General features: G+C 52.7%; 1 protein-coding gene across 1 annotated transcript in view; it reads left to right on the top strand.

The window, feature by feature from the left end:
- ENG (endoglin) overlaps nucleotides 1-21,998 on the top strand; it is a 30,049-nt gene extending 8,051 nt beyond the window's left edge. Inside the window, exons 2-15 of the mRNA XM_016211011.2 lie at nucleotides 823-965; nucleotides 9,640-9,780; nucleotides 12,176-12,335; nucleotides 13,024-13,189; nucleotides 13,432-13,558; nucleotides 14,019-14,193; nucleotides 14,435-14,577; nucleotides 17,360-17,497; nucleotides 17,717-17,755; nucleotides 18,535-18,651; nucleotides 18,981-19,232; nucleotides 20,128-20,182; nucleotides 21,162-21,263; nucleotides 21,388-21,998. Of these exons, the coding sequence (XP_016066497.2) occupies nucleotides 823-965; nucleotides 9,640-9,780; nucleotides 12,176-12,335; nucleotides 13,024-13,189; nucleotides 13,432-13,558; nucleotides 14,019-14,193; nucleotides 14,435-14,577; nucleotides 17,360-17,497; nucleotides 17,717-17,755; nucleotides 18,535-18,651; nucleotides 18,981-19,232; nucleotides 20,128-20,182; nucleotides 21,162-21,263; nucleotides 21,388-21,512 (1,883 nt within the window). The 3' untranslated portion in view covers nucleotides 21,513-21,998. The remainder of the gene's footprint in view (nucleotides 1-822; nucleotides 966-9,639; nucleotides 9,781-12,175; nucleotides 12,336-13,023; nucleotides 13,190-13,431; nucleotides 13,559-14,018; nucleotides 14,194-14,434; nucleotides 14,578-17,359; nucleotides 17,498-17,716; nucleotides 17,756-18,534; nucleotides 18,652-18,980; nucleotides 19,233-20,127; nucleotides 20,183-21,161; nucleotides 21,264-21,387) is intronic.
- The last annotated feature ends 46 nt before the right edge of the window (nucleotides 21,999-22,044 follow it).

The raw sequence follows: 22,044 nt of genomic DNA, 5'->3' as shown, positions 1-22,044 counted from the left end.
TGGGGCTCCCTGAGGAGCCAGAGGGGAAGTTTTGCCTTCTGATCTCAGCCCTCGCCCTCCTCTGGAGGGACCCAACCTGAAGGCTCGGGTGCGGGACCCTGTAGGCCCTGCCACACAATCAGGGGCGCCAGTCATAGCAAGTAAAATACACGAGACCCAGTTAAATTTGAATTTCAGGTAAACAATGAAAAAAAATTAGGATAAGTATGTCTCATGCAATATTCGGGATATATTTATACTTTTAAAATGATTCATTTTTTTACTTATTCAAATTTAACTGAATGTGCTGCATTTTATCTATCAACCTTATACTTAGTAGCGCTGTGACTTTGGGCAAGAGACTTTTCCTTTCTGAGTCTCAGTTTCTTCATCTGTAGAATGGATATAAAGATATCCACCTTGCCCTGGCTGGTGTGGTTCAGTGGTTAGTGTCGGCCCTTGCATCAAAGGGTCCCGGGTCTGATTCCCGGTCAAGGGCACGTACCTTGGTTGCAGGTTTGATCCCTGGTCCTGGTCGAGGCACGTTCGGGAGGCAACCAATCGATATGTCTCTCTCACATCGATGTTTCTCTCTCTCTCTCTCTCCTTTCCCCTCCATCCTTGCCTTCTATTCTCTCTCTAGAAAAAAAAAAGCAATGGAGAAAATATCCTCTGGTGAGGATTAAAAAAAAAAAAAGAAAAGATATCCACCTTGTAGGGTAGCTGCAAAGATGCAATAAAGCCTTAGCCAGCGCCAAGCACCCAGCAGGCATTCAGAAAGTGGGAGTAATGGTCACACCTCATTCTTACCTGGCCCTCTCTCTGGCTGTGCTTCCCTAACAGGTCCTGCTGAAACAGCCCATTGTAAGCTACAGCCTGTGGACATCAAGGTGACATACAGCACAAGCCAGGTTTCTAAGGGCTGCGTGGCTCAGGTCCCCAGCGCTACCACCGAAGTTCACATCCTCTTCATGGAGTTCCCAAGGGTGAGTGCCGATGGCAGGCTCAGGCCGGGACTTAGAGGTAGGCCCGGGGCCGGTGGGATGACGGGAGTCTCCCTGTGGCTGTCCCTGGAGCAGTGGGTGGAGACCTTATCAGAGACCCTGCCAGGAGCATCTCACGGGGCCTATAGAGGATGGCATTTCTGGGGCCAGCATTGGGGCAATCCTCTGGATGTCACCACCTGACTCAGGTAGGAAGGGCTGGGTTTGGCTGGCAACCAAGTGGAGAAGAGCCAGGTGGGATGTGGAGTGGACCAAGTGAGCTGTTGTTTGTGTATCTCCAATGCTAGGGAGACTCTCAGCAGACACAGCCCCATTCTAGGCAGCTTCGACCTTGAGAAAGTGCTTCCCTCAGTGAAGCCCAAGTCTTCCTCCCTGGAATGTCCTTCACTGAATATCTGTGACCTGGCAAGCAGCCACCTGGAGATCAAAAGCCAGCAATGCCGGTGTCAGAGACTATCCCCCACCCCAACCCGAGAACCCTCATGAGGTCCACCACTTGGTTTTTCTAAGTCCCTCTTAATAACACATGTACTAAGTGTTTACTATGAGTTAGGTGCTGTGCTAGGCCTACTATGTACAGGAAGTGAGTTAAAAATCTTAACATAGCCCTGGCAGGTTTGCTCAGTGGTTAGAGCGTCAGCACGCAGACCAAAGAGTCATGGGTTAGATTCCCGGCCAAGGGCACGTGCCTGGGTTGCAGGTTCAATCCCCCAGGAGGGGCGCGTGTGGGAGGCAACCGATCCATATGTCTCTCTCACATCGATGTTTCTCTCTCTCTCCCTCCCTCCCTCTCTTCCACTCTCTCTAAAAATCATGGAAAAAATATCCTCAGGTGAGGGTTAACAACAACAAAATCTTAACATATATTAGGCCTCCCAAGAGCCCATCTGGCAGGGTCTGTTATTAACCCCACTTTTCAGAGGAAACTGAGGCAGGCCTCGAGTGAAACAACATGTCCAAGGCCAGAGTTCACACTAGATCCCCAGGGACACCAAGACAGGCTGTCACCTGGCTCCCCAGAGGGTCTCAGTGTTCAGGCATCGTCTGACCTGCCTGGGCCGGTGGCCACACCTGGCCAGTGTGGCCTTAGGTCCTGATAGCAATTTAATGGTGTCAACTCAGGGTAAACTTGTGGCCAACTTGCCCCCAAAACTGTTAAGTTGCCCTGCGTTTGTGCGGCGATAAGACAGTGCCCAGACCACCAATATCGGGGGGCCTGCCCCCCACCGCCCTGCCTGCCGTGAGGACTGTGGGCCTCGATAATCCCCAAACTGCAGATAGTGCCAGACACACGTTATGTGGTTTTCATAGCCATTGTAGTTTTTTTCAAGTTTGGTGATGATGTGGAAAGTGAGATTGCCCCCTGCAAGTTCGTTTTGTTAGTTCTGATGTTCAGGTCTCTGTGCCTCTACTGGGTGACTGGGATCCTCCCACCCTAATCACTCCACAGTGAGCCAGTGTCAGAGAAAGGCCCCCTGCCAAGCACCCAGGTCTATGGGAAGCAGATGTATGGATAGACAGCCAGGGTCCAGGTGATTGATGCCTCCTTGGTCAGCGCAGGGCAGGGGTACCCTGGCTGCCGTGGGATTAGGCAGGGCTTCCTGGAGGAAGCAACAACAGTAACATGGCCAGGAGCTCACTGAGTGAAGACGTTGGAGGGCAAGAGCAGAGGACACAGTGAATGCACAGGAGGGAGGGGCCTTGGCTGTCTGAGGCAGAAGCTTATAGCTCACCTGGGGCAGGGCTGGGGAGATGGGAAAGGGCCTGTTGTCATATTAAGGAGTTAAGACTTTGTTCTGTGGGCAGTGACAGTCTTTGGAGGGTTTTCAGGGAAATAGCAGGGCACCACTGTAACTCAGGTCACCCTAGCGCTCACAACAGCAGAATATCCCTGTCACTCTTGCCTCTTCCAGAGAACTCCATCTGTGGAGCATCTCGCTTTTGATTCAAGAAGCCAGGCTGCAGCTCCAGCACTGCCAGGCACGTTGGTTTGAGGGGGTGGAGGAGAGAGCTGGGATTCGAGAGACCGGGGCTCCAGTCTTGGATCTGACCCTGGCCAGTACCTCATACAGCACCTGGCATGTTGAGGGCTCCTTCTCCCTGCTCTCCAACAAACACACATTTCTTGTGCTCGGGGACTCATCAAAGAATTACGGGCTATCAGAATCTAGGGCGGGGCCGGGCATGTGCCGAATAACTGTTGAATGTCTGAGTGAATGAATGAATGCTTGAAGGAATGAATGCTTGAAGGAATGAAGGAATAAGTGCGCTGCTATGTGACCTTAATACAGGGGTTAAGAACATGGGCTCTGGAGCCAGATAGCCTTAGAATTGAACTTTGACTCCCCACTCACAGCAGCACGACCTTGGGCAGCCTCTCCAAGCCTTGGTTTTCCCACAGGAAATCTGGAGATGATAGTCCCCCCCCCAGGGGGCTGTGAGAATCCAATGGGTCAGTGCCGGCAAAATACTGCGTTCAGGTCTGCCCAGAGCCACTACTCCACATCCAGTAGCCATGCTTGTTGTTACTATAACGGCTCCTTTGGGCTCCATGTCTCACCTTCATTTTGCCGGGCACGCTACAGTTTACAAAATATCTTCACATCAGTGAATTAATTTGATCTCCAAAGGTTATTGCTATCAGGTAGTTGAGGCTGGGGTTGTGAATCCATTTTCAGAGGGAGCAACTGAGGTCCAGCCTGATGGAGCCCCCTCCGACCCCCTGGTGCTCCTGGCCTGCCTGTCCCGAAGGTCAAGCCCATGATTTCACCAGATCCCACTGCTGTGACATGGCAGGACCTGTGGTTTCCCCGGGCAGCACCTTCCTCCCCAGACAGCACCCAAGAAAGGCGTCCGTGGCTCCACGGTCCCCCTGGAGCCAGTCCTGGCCAGGTGCCTGCTCTGTGCCCAGCCTGAATTGGGCACTGATGTTGCCGAGAGAAGGCAGACCCAGCCCCTGCCCTTGGACCACTCCCAGGCCAGGGGAAGCCGAGGTGGGCGGCAGCAGCCCCGGCACCGAGCGATGGAACTGGCGATGGGGTCCGAGGGTGGAGGAGGCTGTGGACCCCGGGAGGACAAGCACTGAGTGTGGCGGGCAGGGGGCTTTAAGGAAACAGTTCTCAGTGTCTAGCCAGGCAGAGAGGAAAGTCAAGGGCATTCCAGGCAGAGGGCGCCCAGTGAGCAAAGACCTAAAGGCAAGAAACACGAACTGGCCACTGTACTGTGGGTGGCGGCCATCTCAGCAGCCAGTCCAGTCCCTCCAGACCTACGTCTTGTTCTTCAAACCTTGGCACAGAGACACGCTTTCCCGTCCATCCCTGCGTGGCTCTGAATCCTCAGATTTCCTGTGCGTGGGCGGCAGATGCACTGTGGCAGCCAAGAGCCTCAGGGAAGAGCCGTTGGGGGGTGTGTGTATGTGTGTGTGTGTGTGTGTGTGTATTGGGGAGGTTTACAGACAGACAAGGGGGCCACTGGGCTGGGGATCTATCTCACTGGGTCCCCGAAGGGCAGGCCGGAGCCTGGATTCCGGGAGGGGGCCCAGGGTCACATCCTGACCCGCGGAGACAGGAAACCAGCTTCGTGTCTCAGCGATTCCCGTCAGGCTGACTGTACTGATCTGCTGTCCTCCTAACAAACCCCAGGCAGCCAGACCAGAGCTGGGACAGCCACTGATTCACCCCACTTCTGGGCAAACTCGGGGAGCAGACCACACCCCCCACAAGCCCATGAAACCTGCTGGGCTCTTGTGTGACCTACTCCTGCCAGAGGGGCAGGCAAGGCTGCTCAGACATGGGGAGAGCAGGAGGGGCCCTGGATTCCCCCAGAATGTCCTGGGAAGCTGTGTAGGGCTGTGGAAGGCAGTGGTGCCTTCAGACCTGGGCAAAGGGGGATCTGCCCTGGTCCCACAATTAGTGGCCCTCTGCCAGCTGTGGGTACCCAAGACTCCAGAGATCCCTGCTCAAATGCACTGAGCCTATTCCCAAAGTGACTTGGGGCTCTTTCTTGTCCCAGCCTCTAGAGGGGACACTGCAGGGCTAGTGTAAGCTCCCCTCAACCTGAAGGGTGTCAAGGTGACTATTTACAGGAAGTGGGGATGGCAGAGCTAGGGCATCCGAGCTGGGTTGTCCACATGCATATGTGTGAAGAGGAGGAGGTGGCCTGGGGGCCACAGACTGCCATTTCTACTCTTATCCCAGGCCTTGCAGATATCCAGGACTTGGTGGAAGGACATGGTTTGGGGGTCAGACAGGCTAGGCAGGAATTGCATCTGCGCTCACTGCTGTATCCCCAGTGTCTAGCTCAGGGTCAGTCTGGGAATAAATATTGGATGGATGGGTGGGTGGGTGGATGGATGCGTGGAAGGAAGGAAGGAAGGAAGGAAGGAAGGAAGGAAGGAAGGAAGGAAGGAAGGAAGGAAGGAAGGAAGGAAGGAAGGAGAAATATACATATATAGAAACGTTTGCTGGTTAGCCATTCCCAAGAGGTTAGTGGTGTCACTCATTGTCATTATTAGTTGTTTGGGGGTGTTAGTCTTGTTCTCTGCCAAGGTCTTGAAGGACAGAGTTGTGCCTTTTTCTGCTCCCCTTTGAGAGCACAGAAGCCTTAGCAGGGCCCAGTTGTGGCCCCTTGGAGGCAAATGAAGTGGAGGGATGGGGGGGCATGGGCTGGCCAGGGTCCCTTAGCTGTGGGAAGTAGCAGAACCCGGGGGTCCTGGAAGCCCACTCTTTTGGCCACTTGGCTGGCAATCACAACTCCCAGATGTCAAACACTGGAACCTCAGGAGGCAGGACGGAATCCAGGGGCTACACTACACTGATCCCAACTCCTCCCTTCACAGATGGGGAGACTGTGGCTCAGAGAGGGGATGCCAGAGTGAGGTGTGACAGCCATGTCCCAGTTCCAGTTACCTGCTGCCCACCTCTAACACTGACCTCCGCAGGTGGCAAACCATGGCATCTCTGGATGAGTGGGCAAGGAGGGAATCGGAGCTGGTGAAAGCTGTCTACTACTCAGTATTTAGCTGGGCACTGGACAGCCCCTTTTGCAGGCAGAATCTCACTGAATCCTCAGAAAACCTATGAAATGGGCATATTGTTCAGCCCATTTTCCAGATCAGGAACCTGAGGCTCAGAGATACATGACTGCCCAGGGTCACAGGCTAATGACTAAGGCCACATTTGAATTCAGGTCAGCCTGGCTTTGACCCCTTCTCCTGCCACCCTGCCTGTATGTACCATCTGAGTCTGCTGGGGTGGACAGAGTGACGTCTGGCTCCAATCTGGCCGGCTCCAGTCTGGCCCTAGGAGGGTGGGAGCTGCAGGCAGCCCTGAGGCTCCACTCCTAGAAGAATTGCTGGAAACAACTTTCTATAAGTGGCTACTAGTACTCAGGGCCTCCTCACCAAAATCCCCCCTTCCCGCCATGGACCGCTGGGCCAACAATGGCATCTGTGGGACACTGGCACAAAAATAGAAACACGGTCTCCCGCCCACCCATTCAGGGAGGAGGCTGGGGCAGACCAGGCTAGCCCAGGTTGCGGGGGCAAGGGTGGCTGGCCTGCCTGCCTCGGGCAGACTCTCAGAATTCCCAGGATGCCTTAGGAAGACTGGAGATTGGGGGTGGAGGGCAAGGCAGGCCCCTTTCTTTGCCTTTGGGCTTCAGGATGGGAGGGAAGAGGGAAGTCAGTGTGCGTGTGAGTGACCATGGCAATGAGTCAGGGCCACGGGCTGGAAATGTTTGCTCTGGAAACCGGGGCTGGGTTTTTCTCGTAACCAACAGGATTCAGCTAGGCCCAGGAGCTCAGAGACCCCAGAGAGTCCCACTTTCCGGACTCCCTGAGTGTCCACACACCCCTAGCCCCCAAATCTACAGGGAGGACCTTGGTGACAACTGAGTGGAGGGTTTGGTATGTGAGCTCAGGGAGAGGAGCTGAGTGTGATGACAAAGGTTCCACTCTCCTGGTCCCCTCATGCTCAGCATGACTCGACCCTGACCTCCACTTCTCTTTTTTGACTTCCTTTATCCAGAGCCCCACCTGGTATTGGTTCCTAACCCTGCCCTACCCCTCTTTCACAGATGGGGAGACTGAGGCACAGAGGAACAGGGACATTTGCAGAACAGCAGCAAAAATGGGTGTTCACGAGGTTTTTTCCTCCCAACTCAGGGGCTGCGCTCCCAGCTGCTCTCTCTGTCACCTGCTGCGCTCTCGGCCTGTGGGTGTCCACCTAGGGGCAAGGGATGGGTCTCCAAACCACAAACCACAGGGCCCATCTGTTTGCCAAGCGGGGTCTCAATGTTCACTCCTCTGGGCAAAGGCACACAGATGGGGCAGATTTGAGAGAGAGGACACTAGGCGAGCTGCCCAGAGGTCTCAGGGTTGTGGGTGCCACTCTGGCACCAGGCTGACTTGTACTGGGTGCCTGACTTTGCCACTCACCGGCAGTTCTCTGAGCCTCAGTTGCTGCGTCTGTAAAATGAATGAATACCTGACCCTGCTTCGGTGGGAGCACGTGCAACTGCTCAGCACAGGGCCAGACACGGGCTAGGTTAAACCATGTGCAATTACTGCTGTTGTTGCGTATTCAGCAGCTGTATTGGGATAAAATTTGCCCATTTAAAATGTATAGTTAAGTGGTTTTTAATAAATATACAGAGTTGTGCGGTATACTTGATCGTTCGAGCTAACAGTACATACGTAGTCAAGGTAAGGAAGCTGGGGCGCGGCCATTGTCAAAGGTTCTGGCAGGTCGGCTGTGCCCCGGCCTTTCACAAAATGACCAAGGTGGGTTTCCCTTCACTTCTGTTCATTTCTAGTAGTGATCATAATCCTGGAACAAAATGTCACTTCTAATATTTAGACTTGTATTTCATATTTTACCAAAATGTGATATTAAATCCAGTATTTCATTTTCAAAGTGTTTAGAATGCATAATATTTTAAAAAATGGATGAAACAAGAGATTTCAAAAACCAAAAGTTATGAACCCATCAGACAACATTAATTAACAAAAATGTGAACTTATACAAACATAAACTTCAAATACTTATTCTACTATAAATTAGCATCAAAATAATTCTTCAAGAATAATCTAGCTAAATAGCTCACTAAAATAAAAAACAATTATTTATGAAACATTGAAAATGGAATATTATTTGCTCTTTTGTTTTAAAGAGCAAACTTACAAAGAGTGATTATGGTCTTATTACTGAGTAATGGAAATATTTCTGGGCAGATTTTTCCAGCAGCTGAAACACTGTCTGGCTCTGTGACATCAGCTGGGGAAATGGCCAGGAGATAATTAGAAGTTAAAGCAAAAACTTTCCACTGTTCTCTTCATCTTGAAATCTCTCTCTTGTCTTTGGTAAGTTTGAGAAGATGTGTGGAGCCAGGTTGTGTCTCTTTGTGGGGACCGTCAGCTTTCTAGAGCAGCTGGAGTTAGTGTTTGGTAAACACTCTCATTTTGCCTGGGTCAGAGAGTCTTCGAGCGGCGCAGATATTCTTTCATTAGAAGCTTCGCCTTTGTGGGTAGCTGTGCCCTTGTCTCTTCTTGGGAATAAGGCGGCGGAGAAAAAGGAGGCTGGGCAGCGGCGGGCTGAGAGGAGAGGCCTGCCCAGGCCACATCCTAAGCTCCACACTTACTCGCTGTGTGTTCATGGGCAAATGATTTCACCTCTCTGTGCCTTGTTTCCTCATCTGTAAGTGAGAATAATAATGGTACATACCTACCCTTAGGGTTGTTGTGAGGATTAAATGAGTCAGTAGATCAAGCACGTAGAACAATCCTGGCACATAGCAAGCACTATATAAGTGTTAGGCATTATTATTATTATTACTTGTTCTAGAAGCATTCTAAATACGTACACCGTGATCAATTAAAAATTTTAATGCAGTAGGTATCTCAAGATATAAATGATCTCAGCTTCACATTCTTTTTTTTTTTTTTTTTTAATATATATCTTTATTGATTTCAGAGAGAGGAAAGGAGAGGGAGAGAGAAAGAAACATCAATGATGAGTCATTGATCAGCCGCCTCCTGCACGTCCCTGAATGGGGATTGAGTGCAACCGGGCATGTGCCCTGACCAGGAATCGAACCCCGATCGCCTGGATCCTAGGTCAATGCTCAACTGCTGAGCCACGCCCGGCCGGACTCAGCTTCACATTCTTATAAAATATGGAAATAATTGTAGTATATTGATAAAAATATGGGCATCTGGGTACTTTAAAATAGTAAGGCCTACAGGAGCACTGCAAGCTGGGGAGGAGTTGGGATCTCGATACTGCTGCACAGGGACAGAGGAAAGGCCCAGCGTGCCCTCTGAGTCACGCACACACTTGCAGGCCTGGTCCACCACAGGCGCTCAATAGAAATAACAAACCTTGATCAGCCGTTGGATAAAGTTCAGGCTCGTCAGATTTTTTTCTTTATGTCTTTGGATTTGCTGAGACTAATCTCCTTCATTCACGCAGCAAATCTTTTCTGAGCACCTCCTGAGGGCCAGGCACTCTGCTGGGCTCTGGGAGGCAGGGAGAGCAGAGTGAAAGCCTATAGGACATGGGTCATCACTACTGGTCTGGGTGACACAGTCTATGTATGCAAGCCTGATTGGTCTGTGTGTGTGTCTTTCTCTTGTCTCTTCACTCCCACCCCACTCCAGGATGTGTCCCAGCTGGAGCTGACTGTCCAGATGTCCAAGCAAAATGACACCAGGCCTCGACAGGTGCTCCTGGTCCTCGGCCTAGACAAGATAGTCCACCTGCAACTGCAGGCCCCAGGAGTCCCACTCCAGCTGGCCTACGTGAGTTACCCCCAACCCCAAGCTGAGGCAACCCCATGGGAGGGCCATGCCTGGTGAATCCTGTGGGGGCCTGACAGAGAGAACCCAAAAGGCAGCAGGGTCTGGGGCAAAGAATTCAAACCCGGAGACGGGATTCAGGTGGATGGACAACCCTGGCCAGCTCCATCATCTCATCTCACATAGCCTCAGTTTTCCCACCTCTTACGTGGGAGAATTGGACTCAATGACATCCCATAAAATAATCTTGTGACTATCTTTGAAAAAATTCCAAGACACGTATTTGAAAAAACTTAAGTACAGAAAAAAAGGATCAGGAGGAAACCGAACGAGGTATTAACAGTAGTTATGGCTGGAAAGTGGGATTAGGAGAGACATTTACTTTGTTTTTTGCACTCCATTGAATTTGAAAGACTTGCTCTAATTAACCTGGCCAATGTGGAGAAAAACTCGTTTTAAAGAGAGGAAGTAACTGGTGGGGACTCACAGCGAGGGGGCTCAGGGTGCCTCCTCCACATGGGAGGCTCTAGAAGGTGACCCAGCTGTGAGCAGCTGTTGTTTATGGCCAGAGAAAGCAGGGTGGGGGTGGAGGGATGGAGAACAGCAAAGATAACAAAGGGGAAAAAGACACAGAAAGAAAAATGGAAATGGAGAAAGGAGGGCCTGTGTGGGAGGGACAGGCAGACACTGAGAGACCAGAGGCAGAGTTGGGGGCGGAGAGCTGGAGGCCCAAACACAGAACTGGATCCAGGCTGACTGGGAGACAGGCCCAGAAACAGAGGGAAGTTGGGGGGCTGGGAGTGAAGAATCCAGACTGGCAGCAGGGACACCACAGAGACAGACAGAGATGGCCAGCATGAAACACCCAGGAGGGCAGGAGCACCGGTAGCCAACCAGGAGGGTGGAGCTGGACCAACCCCATTTAGTATATCCTTCTGCTCCCAGTGGGGGAAGTCGAGGCCCCAGGGAAGGCCAGGCCTTGCCACCGCCCCTCCTCCTTTCCCACCCCAGGCTCTCCGGGGTTTGAGCCCAGCAGGAACCCTAGGTGTCCCAGGGAACACAAAACACGCCCTCTGGTAGGAAGGTCCGAACATCACAGCAGCAAAAGGCTATGGCCTTGGCCATGCCGTCTCCTGCCTTCCTCCTGGGACCAGGAATGCCCAGGTCGGGGGGGGGGGGGGTACCACCAGAGCCTCTCTCAGCCTGGGCCTGCAGCTTCCTGGATGCCACTGGAGGGGCCACAGCCCAGCTGGGGCGTCGGGCCTGGGCCAGACCCAGTGCCAAGCAAGTGGCAAATACCTTGACTTTTAATCCCTGTTACATCCCCATATTACAACCCATGACTCAGAGGGTCAAACTGGGTAAAGTCTGACCTACCTCCTCCAGCTCTAAACCACTGCCCCAGCCCTTCCATCATGGGGGTGCTTTCTCGCCCAGGGGCTCTGCACTTTGCCCCCTTGTTAAAGTCCTGTTCCATTCGAGTGGACCATTCTGTGGCGTCCTGCCTACTTCCACTGTCAGGCGGTCCCCCTTAGTATCTAACATTTATGGTTCTTCAGCACCATGTTCCTGGCTTTGGGGATGGAATGCAATGGAACTGAGTCCAAGGCTCCGATAGCTTCTTCTAAATCTTCTGGCTTCAATAGAGCGCCTCCACCAGGAAGCCTTCCCTGTTCCCTTCCCCTCAGCCCACTAGGGTCTCTCCTGAGGCATGGGCAGTGGGGGGCAGTGAGGTGCTGGAGCCACTCAAATTCCCATCCCTGTCCATCCAGAGGACCTATCCTGCTTGCTCCTTTTATTATTATTATTATTATTAAATAATATCTTCTGTCTTCTGTTATTTCAAATGACTTGAAACATGGCTAGTTTCTGAATGGTAAGACTCCCCAGGGGAGGGGCCATCTCTCTGTCATTCATTCATTTCTTCATCCGTTTATTCCTTCCTCCCTTCCTCCCTTCCCATGTGCCAGGCATTAGGGTGGAGCTGACATGCCCCGGTCCTGAGTGCTGGGCCTAGGAGCGGTGCAAAGTCACACAAATATTCCTCAGTGCCTACCATGTGTTGAGCACCATGAGGGGATGGGCAAGGCAGACATTGTCCCTCACAGACCCTTAGAGTGTGGGGGAAACAGAGAGTAGCCACCTGATGCCGTAAGTGTGGGTTGCATGAGTACAATTATAGAGGGGTGGGGGTGATTTTGGACAGGTGAATGAACATGGATGTGTATCCATCCAGCCTCCCAGGTGTGGAAGGAAGATAGGGCAGAGCTGGCTTGGGGCGGGGGGTAGTTAGGGGGCTCTGGACTGACTTCAGATCCACCAGCCTCAACATTCTCAGCCCTGGCTGCCTTGGCTCAGGCCCAGGAACAGCACCCTGAGCCTCCGTGTGTCTCCCCAGAACCCCAACTATGTCGCCCAAAAGCCCCAAGGAGTCGACACCATAGATCTGTCAGCCTTCACCAAGAGCCAGCTCCTCAACTGGGCAGATAAAAAGGGTGCCATCGCCTCCGTCGCTGAGCTGAATGACCCCCAGCACATTCTCCTTCGTCTGGACCAAGGTCAGCTTCTCCAGCAGCCACTCTGGGCTCAAGACTGGAGGAATATGAATTCCTCTGGCCAATGTGGACACTAAGCCTCCCAGAAGGGACATGATTTGCCCCAGGTGACAAATAGCAAGTCAGTGCTTTATTAGGACAGTAATTACCTCTTCACCAAATATTCGTTTGAACCATGTGAAATTGTTACTTGTCAGTTTTTCGACCCAGAAAAACAGCATGTTCATATTATTTATTGTGCACCTACTATGTGCCAAGCCCTGTGTTAGGCATTTGAGGACTCTGTGGGAACAGACCCAGACCCTGCTCTCCTGGAGCTGACACTGTGGTGGGGAAATGACAATAAACAGGTACACAGATAAATATATGACATAATTCAGGCCCCGGTAAATGCTATAAGAAATACAAACAGGGTGAGGTGCTGGTGGTTGCAGGGCTTCATCCCTAGCATGTGTTATGGTTCAGACCTTATATGAGCCCTGTGCTGACCATAAGGAAACAGGCAGGGGACTTGCCATGAGTCACTGAGCAGTAAGTGGTGGAGGGAAGATTTGAACCCAGGTCCTCCCATGCCCCCTACTTCTTGGCTGTTCCATCCTGCCTGCCCCAACTTTACAGTGGATAAGGGCGGGCCTCTGTGTTAGATGCTAGGCTGCTCAGGGAAGGGACTGAGATGCACTTATCTCCACAGCCCTGGGGTCACCATCCTCCTGCAATCCTGAACCCCATATGGACATGGGCCAAACACTCGAATGGTGGCCGCACATGGAGAACTCAGTCTCCGGCTGCCACTTGGAAGGTGTGACTGGTCACAAGGAGGCTCACATCCTGAGGGTCCTGCCAGGCTCTGAGGCCAGGTAAGGGTGCCCGCCCACATCCCAGGCCCTGCCCCTTGGGCACCCCTATTAAGCCCCTCCCCAATGAGCCCAAGCCTCGCCCATTTCCACATATTCTGCACACCCACTGGCCTCCAGGTAAAAGCGCCGGCTGCTCTCCGACTTCAGGACTTCAGGCCTTGCTCGGGCCTAGCCAGTCTGGGTCAGGACCCACCCAACCCCGCCTTCCCGCCTGGCGCTGACCCCGTGGTGTCTCCCCGCAGATCCAGGACAGTGACTGTGAAGGTGAATCTGAGCTGCAGGTCGAGGGATCCCAACGCCGTGCTCATCCTGCAGGGTCCACCCTACGTGTCCTGGGTCATCGATACCAACCACACCATGCAGGTCTCGGTGAGTCTTGCTCTGCGACCCAGACAGCCCCACGCAGGCCTCCCCAAGGCGCCTGGAAGAGAGAACCCAGATGCCCTGCACCAGCACCCCAGCCCTGAGCCTTCACACTGGATAATGATACTTCTGGCCCCACCCTGTTCCTCTGTTCACTACCTATTCTTCCTTCAGACCTAAATGCCACCTCCTCCAGGAAGCTTTCCATCATCCCTTTGGGAGGCCCTTAACCCAACCCACAGGGTCATGGAACGTTCCTAGAGAAGCGAACCCCATGCTGAATTGAAGGGCACACAGGAGCCAGTAGATGAAGGGAGGTGGCCCAGGCAGAGGAAACAGCAGGCGCAAAGGAGAGAGCAGCACTGAGGCCTAGCAGAACCCTGGCTGGGCTGAACTCGGCACACCGGCCAGGCTGTGCCCCTGCGCTGACTGTGGCTCCCTGCTCTGCCTCTTTCCCTGCCATTAGGCCACTGGTAAATACACCTTCAAGATCTTTGCAATGAACTTTGTGGATGGTGTCGTGCTCCCGGATACACCCGAAGGCCTGCTGGGATGGGCTCGGAGGCTCAACGCCAGTGTGGTGGCGTCCTTTGTGGAGCTCCCTCTGGCCAATGTCATCTCTCTTCAGGCCAGCAGCTGTGGTGAGCACCCTGCTCCCTTCCCTTGCCCTCCTGCCTTCCTTCGCCCTCTCCTTGGATGAGTTGCCGCGGTTTGGTGTACACCACTGCACAGCTGTGTGGGTTTGGCAGGTTGCATCAGCCTGTGAGAGCTCCTCTTTCCTCCTGTGCAACATGGGGACAGTGAGAGTGGCTAGCTATAGCCATGCTGAGTGCACAGCAAGCCCTGTGACTGTCCATCTGGCTTGCCTCTGCCACCCCGCAGAAGGTGGGCTGCAGACCTCACCCACACCTGTCCAGACCACCCCTCCCAAGGAGATGTGCGGTGAGATGCTTCTCATGACCCTGTTCCAGCAGAACTGCTCCGATGACACCATGACCCTGGAACTCAAGAAAGATCTCATCTCGGTAAGGGAATCCCTGCTCCTCCCGCCTGGGGCCCTAACCCTGGCAGGAGAACAAATCACATCCCTCTATGAGCTTCGGTTTTCCCACTTGTAAAATGGGGTTGCAAATGGTACTACCATGTGGTGAGAATGAAATGAGGCCTGGCACGCCGAGCCAAATGTGGTGCTCAGTCCGTGCTCAAATAGCTACTAGGTAGTTTTCCATATCAATCCTAAATGTGGGCTGAGCTGCGTGCTCACTTAGGCTTCCTCCATGACACGATCTCTGACTGATTGGAGAACAAGGGTATTTATTATAAAAATAGCACAGGCTTTTTTAAAATGTGGAAAAATTAGAAAAGAAAATCTCAATCTCTCCCCGCAAAGACAATGGCTACCAACCTTTTGGTTTGTTTCTTTCTAGAATGTATTCTCTGTGTATTTCTTATATGGTGGAATCATATTGGATGCACTAATTTGTCTCTAGCTATATTCACGTAATGTATTTTTAGAATGTTGACACATGTATTTAATGTCATGTTTAATGAGCACATATTATTCTGTCTTATTGACAGGCCATGATTAACCCTCCTCCCTTGTTAGACATTTAGCTTGTTTCCAATTCTGTAATATTATAAAAATGCAGAAGATGTCACTGTGTATTAAACTTTTTAAAATATGGGATTATTTTCTTAGGATAGATTTCCACGTTTGTGAGATCGCTGGGTCAAAATGAGTGAACTTTCTGGAAGTTTTGATACATGTTGACAACCCAGTTTCCAAAAGATGATTCCAATTTTTACCACTGATTTATGAGAGCACTGTGACTCTCTCTCCACTATTATTTTTGTTAAAAAAAACAAACCCACCTTTGCCAATGTGGGAGGTGTAATGTGACTTTCCATTCTTGTTTTAACTTGTACTTCTTTGCTTACTAGTGAGTGTGGGCCTGGCTCTTTAACACTGTGTTTTGTTTTTTTCTTGATGATTTTATAAGCTTTTTACGTAAAGAAAAAAATTGGGGCTCTTTGTCCTTCATTCTTTTTTAAAAAAAACATATCTTTATTGATTTCAGAGAGAGGAAAGGTGAGGGAGAGGGAGAGACAGAAACGTCAATGATGAGAGAGGCATTGATCAGCTGCCTCCTGCACACCCCCTGTTGGGGATCGAGGCCGCAACCCGGGCATGTGGCCTGACCGGGAATCGAACCCCGATCTCCTGGATCCTGGGTCGATGCTCAACCGCTGAGCCACGCCTGGGTGGGCTGTCCTTCATTCTTATCTAAATAATTTCTTCCAGTTTGTTATAGTTCTTTAGGTTTTTGCTACAGTGCTTTGTAACTTTTGGATATTTGAAAACATTGGGCCATTCTAGCTGCCCATCTTCCCCTTTGTGATGTCTTCTGGCCTTTCTGAGGCAAGAAACCTTGGTGCTAGAGCCTTGGCAAGCCACCCACGCCCTCAGGGATTTTTAGGACATTTAGTCTGTGCTTAAGTCCACGTGGGAGTGTTTTGGGGGTGGGGTATAGGGGCCTATATGAGACTCCATCTGCCCATCTCCCCCTCCTCCCCTGCCTGCTCCTGGTCCAGCAGAGGTCTGGGAGGTGGAGGGGTGGGGGGTTGACCATCAACAGTTAGCATTACTGTTACCCAGCCCCAAGGGGCCTGGATCAGTACATTGTCACCCATCCATCCATATTGGGAGCATTATACTGCACTAAAAGAATGTGCTAGAATGTACACACGGAAAGATGTATATGATTTATTGTTCAGTAAGAAAACTTAGCTACAGCATGGACAGTACAGTACCATTTGTTAAAAATACAAAAATAAAAATAAAAATCCACACATTTCCTCTGAGTACATATGTCTGTATAGAAGAAAACACGAAGAAAAGGGTCTGCACAGATTCACCCCCAAGCACAGGGCATGCAGCCTCTCATTGCTTAATGGAAAGCAGTCAGCGTGCATGCGGATTTTAAATTCCAGGCCCGCCGTCACTGGGGCTTCACCCAGTGTAGAGCCCTTTTTATTTGGTGGCCCTGGGCAGCTGGGGACAGCAGCAGTCAGGGACAGCATTCTGGGAGTGGATGTGAGTTAGCTGAACTCAAGTGGGACCTCCAACAGCCCACTCTCAGCTAAGACTCTGAGATCCTTTGATCCTAAGAGTGGGACAGAAATTCTAAGATTTGATTTTTCTAAAGCAGAGGATGGCAAACTAGGGCCCACTGCCTGTTTCTGTAACTAAGGTTTTCTTGGCACACAGCCACACCCGCATGTGCATATGGTCTATGGCTGCTTTGGCTATGAAGGCAAAGGTGGGTAATTACAACAGAGACCGCACGGTCTGCGAAGCCTAACACAGCATTTACTATCTGGCCCTTAAAGGCAGCTTGCTAACCACAGGCCCAGGAGCCCATGGTTCCAAGATTGGATTCTGCTGGTGGGGTCTGCATGCCCCTGGGGCTGTGAGTGATGATTGTATGTGGAACTCAAAATGAACTTTCCATTTTTAATAGTTCTGCAGTTATTTTAATATCTATTAGAAGAAAAACAATAAGTAGTAAATCAAACTTATGATGTCACACATTTTATTGCTTAAGACAAGGTCAAGTATGAAAGCAACTCAAGTTCAGGAAAAGTATTGTCTTAAATGGTGTAAGATGATAAAATCTAACAGAAATGGAGAGGAGAGCAGAAGGATGGCTGTGACCCCTGGTTATGATCAGTCCTTGGTGCTGGGTGGTGATGGACGGACCCCAGGGAGCCTGGCGCCTCCTGACGGTGTCCCTAACCCTGGTCTAGTCTTTGAAGTGCACCATCAAGAGCCTGACCTTCTTGGACCCCAGCTGCCAGGCTGAGGACAGAGGCGACCAGTTTGTCTTACACAGCACCTACTCCAACTGTGGCATGAAAGTGACAGAAAATGTGGTCAATAATGAGGTAAGAGCTGGGGCAGGAAAGGAAACAGCCTAGTTGGTGCCCCCCTCAGGTGCCTCCTTGATCTTCCAGGCTGAGAGGCTTTGGGGAGAGTGGGGTGTGGGGCTCAGTAGGGTAGCCATGGTTGGCTCCGTCTCCCCGTCTATAAAAAGGGTATATTGGGTGGGATATCATCTGGGGTCATTTCTGGTTCTGACTAGCTCCTTGGCTCTGTTCCTGCAGGTGGTCGTCAACTTCATGTCAAGCTCTTCACCGCAGCGGGTGAGATGTGTGGTCATCGTGCTAACACACTTGGTCCGGGGTTCTGGGGTTCCTTCCAGGCCTGGGAGGGAGCAGGCCCTGATCCTGGCATGTCCCGTGTTTTCAGAGTGGCTCAGCCTCCCCTTCTGTACAGTGGGAGCAGGACTGTTGAGGGTTATGTTCTCAGCCTCTGAAGTCAGCTGTTTCTAGCATACATTGGTTGTGTGGCCTTGGGCAAAACACTTAGCTTTCTGGGCCCCAAGGTCATGTCTGTGAGCAGTGGCATAAGAAGGGATCCCCCGTGGGATCCTTATGAGCAGTCAGATGACACAGAGAAAGCACTTCACACAGGCCTGGTGCAGAGCGAGGTTATGTTTTGTTTTTTTAATTCTCGCTAGAGGATATTTTTCCCATTGATTCTTCGAGAGTGGAAGGGGGTCGAGGAGAGAGAGAGAAGCATAGATGCCAGAGAGACACACTGATCAGTTGCCTCCCACAACTGCCCTGACCGGGCCCAGGGATCAGATCTGCAACCCGGGTACGTGCCCTTGGCGGAGAATTGACCCCACAACCCTTCGGTATGCAGCTGACGCTCCATCCACTGAGCCACACCAGCCAGGACCAGATTCTTGATAAATATTAGTGAGTTTTTGATAACTATTAGTTTGGTGGGGTTTGTTTTTAAAGATGAGGATGAGTGTCAGGCAGCTCCTCGGGACCATGACCCCTGCTCCCATCCCCACCGCTCCCCTTCCTGGCCAGGTGCCCCCCAGACTGATCAATCTCCCTGCCTCCCGCAGAAAAAGGTGCAGTGCATCGACATGAAGAGCCTCTCCTTCCAGCTGGGCCTCTACCTCACCCCGCAGTTCCTCCAGGCCACCAATGCCATTGAGCTGGGGCAGCAGGGCTTTGTGCAGGTATCGGACTTGACCTCCCAGGACTGCCAACTCCTGGGGTTCCTCAGAACCCTCCTTCCCACCATTAGTACAGAGAAGATGAGAATTTAACTTTCCAGAGGAAGGAGGTAGCCAGCACGGTGCATGATGTAGAGGAGAAAGAGAAAAGGCAGAGCTCAGAGACTCTGATCAGAATGCCACCTCCTCCTCCAGGCAAGCCCATGACTGTCCCACCCTCGGGGCTCAAGGGCAGGAACTCTAGGATAAATCTAGCTTATTTCACGAGAGCAGGCAGGTTGAAGGGTTGAGAGTAACTGCTCATGCCTTGTTCCCCTTGACTACCTGTGCAGGTGAGCATGTCCCCAGTGATACGTGAGTTCATTCTCAGACTCGACAGCTGCCACCTGGATTTGAGGCCCGAGGGAGACGTCGTGGAACTCATCCAGAGCCAGGCAGCCAAGGGCAGCTGTGTGAGCCTGCTGTCCCCGAGCCCTCATGGTGATATGCGCTTTAGTTTCCTCCTCCGTGGCTACATGGTGCCCACACCCAAGACTGGCACCCTTAGCTGCACTGTAGCCCTGCGCCTCGAGACCTCAGCCCTGGTGAGTGGAGCCTGCGCCAGGCCGTGTCAAGGGTGGCGTTCAGGTGTGGGGGTTTCAGGAAGGGACACGACAGCCCTGGAGGATGGGAGACCAGCTGGGGAGGGGCAGAGCCAGTCAGGTGCATGGCTTCTGGCTACCAGAGGTACTCTTCTGCCACCCTGCAGCCTCTGATGACTTTGCTGTGTCTTGGACATTGGTAGGATATGTAGCTGCAACCATCCATCTGTCCGTCCATCCATCCACCATCCCACCCAGTCATTCATCCATAGCCCTTCCACCATCCCAGTCATCCACCCCCCCACCCATGAGGTCTGATCAACAGTGTAATCTCAGTGAACAGGAGACCTCAGAGAAAGGGGTTCAGACAGAGGAGACAGCTTTCTGGTTTTCTGCACTTACTCGTCACAGTGCTTCACTATCCAGTGGGTCTCTATCTCAGGCACTCAGCCCTGGACACACAGTCATCTCCAGCCCCTTGCACACAGAAGGATCTCTCTGGTTGTATGAACCTAGAGAAGCCTCTGGGGTCACTCCTGGGGGGGGGGTCTCCCTGTAGCCACAGTGAGCCTGAGCCTCTGGGCCAAGCTGGCTAATCTTTCCACTCACTCACAAGTGTCACGGATGCAGTGCGAGTGCTCCTGCAGTCCCCATGGGAGTCGGGGGCCTCCAGGAACTCACAGGAAACATCCCAGTAGCAGCCAAGGATTGTCCCCCCAACACCCTTCCATAGTCCAGATGTCTCAGGACTTGCTCAAGGACTCCCAGCTAGGAAGTGGTGGGAGGGATGCAAAGCCAAGGCCCTGGGGTAGGCTTTGACTGGGGCCAGAGCCAGGGAGTGAACCCAAAAGGTTCCTGTCAGAGGCTGTGCTACAGAGTCGCTCTCTTTCTTCCACAGGCTGTCCACAGGACTGTCTCTATGCGCCTGAACATCGTCAGCCCTGACATGCCCGGTGAGCTCTCTCCAGGTCTCTCTGGGGTTCCAAAGGGATGGGGGCCTAGGCTCACAGAAGGGACAACCCTAGAGAGAGCAGCCCTGGGAGGAGGGCAGAACAAGGGTTCCCAGCTGTGTCCCCTAGGAGGAGGGCCTTTGACTCTTCTTGATCCCCATGGTGGTTGGTTGACCTCACTGGGGGGACAGGGCCTCCAGAATCAGGTCTGGATGGGACGGAAGGCACCTGGGATGGTACTGGCCTCACCTTAAGGCCCCCAGTGTAGAGGATGCCCCTTCAGCCCAGCACCCTCCAGCCTCTGCTAGATCCCTCTGGGTCCTGGCCCCACAAGGCACCAGAGTCCCTGACACTGGAGCCAGAGGTGGGGAATACCCCTCCTTTGCCACCCAACCCAGGCCAGGATGGAACCCCACTCCCAGTTCATAACCAGGAGACGAGGGCTAATAGCTCCACTGTGTGGACAGGAACTCAGGCCCAAGGGGAGGCTGCCCGGCTGTCACACAGGAGTCAGGAGTGAGGAAGGAATGGGGCTTGGGAAAATCCAAGAGCAGAGCTAGAGAGCCCTGTCAGTCCCTACCATGGTACAGGGCGCAGAAGGGGCAGGGACTGACCTAAGTCACACAGTGAGGAGGGACAGGCTCTGGACTCCCAGGCCCCACTCACTTTTTGTTCATATTATACCACCCAGCCCCCTGAAATCGCATCTCTGTCAGCCTTGGGAAGCAGAGGTGTGGCCCTAAAGGCCTGATTAGACCCTCTTGGTAGACAGTCACAGCAACCACAGCTTAGTGCCAGGCATGGGTGTGATGAACCCATTTGCTAGATGGGGAGACTGAGATTCCGAGGTTCAGAGGAGTCAGGGCAGTAGGTGAGCTGGGACTCACACCAAAACCTGTGCTCCTGGCCAGCGCAAGAGTTGGGAGCCAGGGTGGGGGCCAGGGACGAGGCAGCAGCACTGAGCTGTCCCTTGGTTGCACAGGCAAAACCCTCGTCCTGCCCGCTGTGCTGGGCATCACCTTTGGCGCCTTCCTCATCGGGGCCCTGCTCACCGCCGCGCTCTGGTATATCTACTCGCACACACGTGAGTATCCCAGGCCCCCATCATGAGTACTCAGGACCCCTCTACCACCACCTGGGGGAACCCAGCAAAGCCTCTGGGGGTGGGGAGCCCTGGCTGGGGCCCTGACCTCCGCCCCTGCCCCCAGGTCCCCCCAGCAAGCAGGAGCCCGTGGTGGCAGTGGCTGCCCCGGCCTCCTCTGAGAGCAGTAGCACCAACCACAGCATCGGGAGCACCCAGAGCACCCCCTGCTCCACCAGCAGCATGGCGTAGTGCCCAGCCTGGAGCCCTGGGGGCCACCCAGCCAGCCCTTGCCCAGCAGGAGAGACTGAGCAGCCACCAGCTGGGAACCACTGGTCATGAACTCACCCTGAGACCCCAACCCTTCCACTCGGCCAAGGATGGACCATGCCCTCTGCCTCTTTCTCAGAGGCCTGCTGCAAGCGGGGGCACCAGATTGGAACACCTTGGGGTCCCCCCACCCCACCCTGCAGAACCTTCAAACTCAGTGGGCCTGGGGTACGGCTTCCCAGGACCACAGAGAGACAGAACACTGCCCTGTATGTCCACGTTGCTATAGAAACCCAAGCCCCTGTTATTCTAACCCGGATCTAGCACTCGATGACCTGGGATGGGCAGGAGGTGAGAACTCAAAACAGACTCTGCCCAGTCTCCTCAGGCCAAAAGTGCCTCCTCCAAGACCAGCCTAGAACCACCAGGATCCTATCCCAGCAGTACAACTTTGGACTGGCATTACTTTGGGGGACTGAAGCCAAAGGATGCCCAGCCTGGGAACAGGGGGGGC

Source organism: Miniopterus natalensis, chromosome 12, assembly GCF_054644295.1.
Source record: "Miniopterus natalensis isolate mMinNat1 chromosome 12, mMinNat1.hap1, whole genome shotgun sequence".
Taxonomy (NCBI): domain Eukaryota; kingdom Metazoa; phylum Chordata; class Mammalia; order Chiroptera; family Miniopteridae; genus Miniopterus; species Miniopterus natalensis.
This window is presented reverse-complemented; position numbering and strand designations above follow the sequence as displayed.